At 37.5% G+C, this 6,700-nt stretch overlaps 1 protein-coding gene across 1 annotated transcript in view; it reads left to right on the forward strand.

Moving 5' to 3' along the window:
• Positions 1-5,082, forward strand: part of tex264b (testis expressed 264, ER-phagy receptor b) — a 33,302-nt gene extending 28,220 nt beyond the window's left edge. The window contains exon 4 of the mRNA XM_032513097.1: positions 1,737-5,082. Coding sequence (XP_032368988.1) covers positions 1,737-2,005 — 269 coding nt within the window. The 3' untranslated portion in view covers positions 2,006-5,082. The remainder of the gene's footprint in view (positions 1-1,736) is intronic.
• The last annotated feature ends 1,618 nt before the right edge of the window (positions 5,083-6,700 follow it).

The following is a 6,700-nucleotide window of genomic DNA, read 5'->3' on the forward strand; positions in this document are numbered from 1 at the left end:
TGCTCATCCCACGAGTTAATGAAATTGTTAACAACCAGAAAAATGTGTGAGAGGCACGATATACCACACCCACCCTTCCATGGATAAAAGGGAAAAAAGCATGAACTATTTCCCAGCTTCATTTTTTGGAGTTAAAGTTTGTATAGATTTCCTGGTTGCTTGTTAATAATCATCCTAAATTGAATTGAATGTGCAAGATGCAACAGCTCTTGTCATTTACACAATTTGTAGATTTTCATATACATTAATGAAAATATGACAATGGAATGCAGCATGAGCAAAAAAACAAGCTGGATGTGGAACATGCGAGCAAGGATTTGCTTTCTAATTGTAAGGCTTTCACGACATTTAAAGAAAGGTGATCTCTGTGATCTTGCTTGTGTCCTCTAGTTTGGTAGTTTTTTGGTTTGGTTTACCATCAAAAACTATAGTACAGTAAACCTATAAGTTATGCCTCATAGCTAACAGAGATGTGAAAACCTGAGAGTCGCTGCAAAGGTTCAGTATCTCTTAAAGCTATAGTGCATAGTTTCTGCTGTCCCCATGAGGAATTAATGTAAAAGTAATGATATCAAAACTGTCTGCGTGTCCACATGATACAAGCCTTCCGTGATTGCGCCCCCCACCTCTCCCCTACGCAGTTGCTAATAGCCAAAGAGGACAGGGAGGATTAAAAAAACATGATGGACTCGTCAGAAGAGGTAATTATCTTCACTCGAGCTTCTGCTCGGGAAAGTCACAGGATGCCACAATCTTCTGAACATAGCCATACTGAGAAATACAGAGAGAGAGCTGTGTGGAGCTGATTAATTAGCTTTGCAGCAACTCATTTGGCAATGGCTTGAATGTAACGGACGTTCATTAATATCAAAAAGTTACCACACTAAAGTTTTAATGACATAGGTTGTCTTTGTATTGTTCTGATGGACGGTCCGTCTACCACTTTGACTGAAGAGACCACATACCGTTTTTGGGAAGCATGAATGTGTGTACATAGGGTAAATCCGACGGACTTTGGTGATCCTCTGTCTTTTCCTCTTGTGCCACCATGAGGTTGACATTTCTTTTTTTTAGGGAAATGTTTCAACAACTATTGGAAGGATGAAATACAATTCAATTTAGTAAAGACATCAATGTGTCCCTCAGGATGAATTGTAATAACTGTGTTTGTCCCCTGACTTTTGATCTAGTGCCATCAACAGGTCAAAATTTTAACTTAACTGCAAAACTAATGTGCCTCAGCTTTACTTATACATAAACATACTCATGTATGTTTAGAGGTCATGAGCAAATGTTTGTTAGCTCACATGCTTCACTAAACATAAACATTGTAAACATAAGCATGTTAGCATTATCTTTGTAATCATGTTAGCATGTTTGCAACTTGTGTGGCTGTCGAGTCTTGTTTTATGACCATGAACTATTTTAACAATTTTTCTAAAGCATATTTGGAAAGATTTGATACAATTATTTATTTTATATATACATGTATAAATACATTTCCTCCATGCATATGATTTCCAAATAATTGCTGGATCTGGAGTAAAAGTGGAAGAGATAATAATTATTCTGAACTTAAGTCACATTGCAGCTAAAATACCATAATGCAGATATTTGTTGGAGCCCAGTACTAGATTTTTGGGCAGCTTAGCTTTTCTCATGTGGCGTCTGTTTATAAGAGTCTTCTCACCATCTGTCCACCCCTCCCTTGTGTTTTATCACTGCTCTGGGTGCAGACTCAAACAGTGAATACAGCTCAGGGAGTGGGGTTCTCCTGTCGGAAAGCAGAGGGACGTCCCTAGCAGCGTCCTCGGTCCACTCTGTGCCTATCCAGGATCAAGGAGATAGAAACAACAGAGGGAGAAGCTCCAGGGGAACCTTGGACTGGGAGCAGAGCTGTGGACAGCAGGCAGAAGGAGAAAAGCCACTTCATGGAGACTCCAACCAGAAGAGCCTGGAGGATCCCACTCAGGAGTGGTGGGGTGCTGTTGGAGGAGAGGAGTAAAAGTTCAGGGAGACACATTAGTTGAGGATGAAAGAGTAAAAGATTGAAACTCAAGAGTGTCTCACTATGGGTCCATGTCCAAATGTGTAACTATTAAAGGACAAGGCAGGTGATATTCAATACTTTTGTTATTGTTAACAAATCCCATGAAAAGACCAAAACAAGAAATTTGTTTCTTAATACTTAAAACACATTCCCCTACCCTGAAAGCCAAGTCTTTCCTATAGAAACATTTTGAGAAACAGGTCATGAAATATATTGTCATTTTTATAACAGCTGAGCACTGTCGTTTTAGCAAATGTTAACCAAGCAGGAGGAAATAGGACATTTGTTGGAGACTACTTTTAATTGTGGAATAATCCACATTTGGTGCTCTAGTGAGTATTTATGGCAGCAGAAAAGCGTATGCATGAACAACTCTGAATAAACTACAGTGTCCATGTTCATTGTAATGAAGGAACGTGTCACCCAGTGCAACACTGTGTCTCACGGATGTGGTTTAAAAGTTATGGGAAAACAAAGGAGGTCTATGGTGCAAAAGATTATTCATCAGTCTTTGGCTAAACAGACAATAGTTGGGAGTGGGGTCAATTCATTGCTAATTTTGGCTATTTTATTGGATTTTTTGACAATAGCAGAATTATAGAATATAACCAGACATATTCTTCATTCTTTTAATTACAGTTTTTAAGTGAATGCATTCAAACCTGCTAGTTTTTGCTGACGGAAAAACACTTGAAATCTGCTGAACTTATTCAGGTAGCCTGAGTTTCTTGAAACAGAAGTGATGTTTGCCAAAATGATACAAGATGACTGAATTGAGTATTTGTTTGAAAAATCATTTTACTTGAAAGGTATTTCATTTGCTGTACTGAAGCTATAACTATTATTTGCATTTCTAAAAAGTTTTTGTTTGTTGGAGGATTGTTTCACAAACATACAGGGAATTCTGTTCATTTTAAAGCCACTTTTTGACATGTTTACAAAGGGCCAAAGTTTCATTCCTTAATAAAGGACATACAGGATTGAAATTATATGAGCACATAGACCACACAAAGTGAGTGACTTTTTTAAAGATGTTATCTATGTGTTTGAGATTGAATATTTGTGCATCTTGTTAGAAGTGTTTTGGGTACTTTTACAAGGCTGTGTGTTGGCATAGTACTGTTGGTGATGTGAGTTTTGATATAAAATGTACTTCATTTCCAAAGATGAAGGTGTGAATGAATGCATAATTACCTTCTTTGTGTTGTCCTCCTGAGCACCTCTGAGATTGTGGACATGATTATGGGGAGTGTGCAGCCTGCTGCCATGATCAGTCAAGGAGAAAGATGACAAGCAGTGGGCTGACCATTAATATTCATTTCACTATACTGACGGCAAAGCTCTGTGACTCTATATTGTATTTGCATCTGGCCTCTAGCATCAGCATTATTTTCTATTCAGCCGTTATATTGTGTTATTTTACCTTCTCAACCTTCTCCCATATGCTATCTCTTTGCTCAGGCTAATTCCTGTTTTTTTTTCACCTTTTGGTCTCTTCTATCCTTCCCTCTGAAATACATATAATAGCTGCAGTCTGAAAGACCACCTGATGACCCAAACAGCCTATAATGTGTGTCAAGTCATACCCATCTCCTTTATCTTCCAGTAAACAAGAGATCACCCCAAGCTCGTCGCAGCGAGCCTTGCTCACTTGGAGGGTGTGAGCAGTTTAAAGGGATGTCCATGTGAGAGAAGAGCATGTATGCCTTTTTAAGTAAATAGCCATTGCATATTCTGATTTTCAGACAGAAATGAGTAGACGAAGGCTTCTGTCAGTCCTTCACTTTAATATTGTGTGTTTGATAAGACTAAACACCGTCCGAATATGGCTTTTCTTAATTATAACTGTGGCATTACATTGATCAGACAGTCACGGTTTTAGCCCAGAGAAAAACCTGCTGAAGAGAGGGTGTTTTAAACTAACGCTATTGAAAAGTTGTGCTATTCAGTCTTAAATAAAAATTAACAACACATACTCCTAGGTTGAAAACTGTGTGCCTTACCTTTACAACAAATATAAATACATAATCCTTTTTCTTCAATAGATGATACAAAAGATCTTCAACACAGAACATTCATTCAGCTTCTTTCCCTGACTGCGGTGCTTATCTAATCAGAGACCTGTTTGCTGAGGTATAAAGATAACAGAGTGAAACCTAGAACAAATCTTTGTCAACGTTATCCAGATAACCCAGTAAACTTACAAATTGGGCCTCAGTAGCATAGTGTTTTTAGTCTGAATTGCATTTTTGGACAGTGTGGTCTTTGAGTGAAATTATATTGCATTTATGACAATATTTTATGAAAAGATTTTCTTGACAATTTCCTGTTATGTTCAAACTCCACTTTAAAACAACAGCAAACCTGTTACAGCATCGCTCATTCATTAGTTTACTCTTAGTTGGAGTTGCCTCAGAGGTTTAATTGGCAGAACGCTGAGCTTGTACCTGACAAATGTTCAACAAAAAAGATCTATAGTGAGTGTTTACATTTTTAATCTAAATGCTGATTGCTTTAGCAATGGGGTTAAATTCCCAGAGAATAAAATTAAATGAGATGAATGAGATTTAGGAGTAAAAGTGATGCCCTGAGATGCTTTCTGTGTGTATAATTATAAAAGCTCTCTGGGACCTAAGGGTGTACTGCTTCTTCAAACATATACACCTGGGGTAGTAACTTGCTGTTTTGTGAAGTATGTGTTGGCTATAGGGAATCTAACTAACTATAGAATTAAATATGGTATCGCTAGTCTGACACAAATATGATCTCAGTGGGTAAATACCCAGGGCTCATCGGTATTTAAAGGGTAATTCTGGTTTATAACTTGTATAGGATCACTGCTCCTGTCAACAATAATAACTCTGTACGGTAATAGCTGAGATCTGGTAATGCGGTGACATTACTGAAAAAGGTTTAACTTTGACCTACTGTACATATTTTGTCCAGTGCAATGAGGTATTTTTGCCACTATTAGAAGTGCAACCACTTTTAGTTTTACCTCCAAATAAAGTAGTTTGAGTGATCTGACTAAACTCTTGGCTTGTATTTGATTGTCTCACTGCTTGGTTTTCTTGCCACCTTGGACTTTATGTAGCCATGCTGCTGTGTCCCCAGCAATTACTTTAAAGAGTACAATGCTATCATAACCAATAGAAATATTGGCCAAAAGTATGAAAATAAAAGTTGTAATAAAAACATAATTATGAACTCTTGGGGTGGGAAGTTAAAGTTGTGACCTTCCAGTTACATGGTGGTATCTGGCCATTAGGCAATCATGCTGCTTGACCCAGAAACCAACAAACAAAGAAAAGTGAATATAGCTTGCGCTGCTTAAACTAGAAAGAAAATGAATTGGAAAAACCATCCAATCTGCAGACCTTGGTTTGGAAAGTTTGAGTAAAAAAAAAAAAGGGAAAAAAATAGACTATTTCTTTAGTAAAAAGAGGAATGCAGTTCTAATACAAGATGTTTTGTTTTCTATACTTGTGAACATCAACAAAAGCAGGCACCACAGAGAGAAACTAAATTGTTGATTTTGGACTGATTGTTTTTGGTCATGTTCATCAATGTTGAACTATGAGAAACCCACAAAGAGAGCTGCAGCAGTCAGACTGATGCACACTGACCACACGCTAGGAACACTTTGTTTCTGTCCTCTATAATTTCACTCAACATTAATTGGTATGTTTCTATCTAAAAGTCTGCATTCCACCCACATGCCCTCAACTATTGTAATGTAAACTACCTTTCTATTTCAGGAGAAAATTGGTCCCTTTGTGTTAGCTGGGGGAATTATGCAACAAGCAGGACCCGCTCGTCATATTAATTGCCACTGTACACAGAAAAACGTTATTCTTTTCCAAACCCCTAACTGCAACATAGCTTTTGAAATGAAAACATTTGAAAAAAAAGTGAGATGTTTTTTGTATGTGTGTGTGTGTGTGAGAGGAAGGTGGTTGTAGTGGCGAGGTGGGGAAAGGTGGTGGTGCTTAAGCATGTGAAGGTGACAGAAATGGGTAAGCGATGACGCTGAATACATACTGAAATAACTTATGTTGCTTACTGAATATTTCCAGATTTAATTGTAACTGGTTTCTGCCGTGGTGTACTTAGTTGGACACAGAAACCCAAACTGGTGCAGCAGACCTTTTCTGCACTCCTCACTAATTATGAAATAGGAATGTTGCTGATGTAATCTTGTTGTGGGTGAGGAAAAAAAAATGCTGTATTTATTGCATGAAATAGTGCCTCTGCAGAATGCATGCTACAGAACTGCATGCTGTATACTTAACCTTAATTACCAAGGAGACTTTGAAGTGTTCCACTACTGGCTGCACAGCTTTTAAATAGTTAATAGGCTGAATCAACACTATGAGGGTCATTTATTTTAGACGGTGAAAAACATTTTTATATGTATTATGTTTGTATTAATACAAGGGTTATTTGTAACAACATATTTGGACAAATTCTGTATTTGATTCAACATTGAGCTCAAGTATGCCAGTATTCATCCGACTAAACTGTTGAATAGATTATATTTAGAGAGTTGTAGTAGTAGTATGTGTGTATTGGATGTTGAAGCATTTTCAGTGAAAAACGAATGGTGCAAGGTGCCTCTTGAGTTTATAAAGTGCTGTGCAACTCATCTAG

This window comes from Etheostoma spectabile, chromosome 4, assembly GCF_008692095.1.
Source record: "Etheostoma spectabile isolate EspeVRDwgs_2016 chromosome 4, UIUC_Espe_1.0, whole genome shotgun sequence".
NCBI lineage: Eukaryota > Metazoa > Chordata > Actinopteri > Perciformes > Percidae > Etheostoma > Etheostoma spectabile.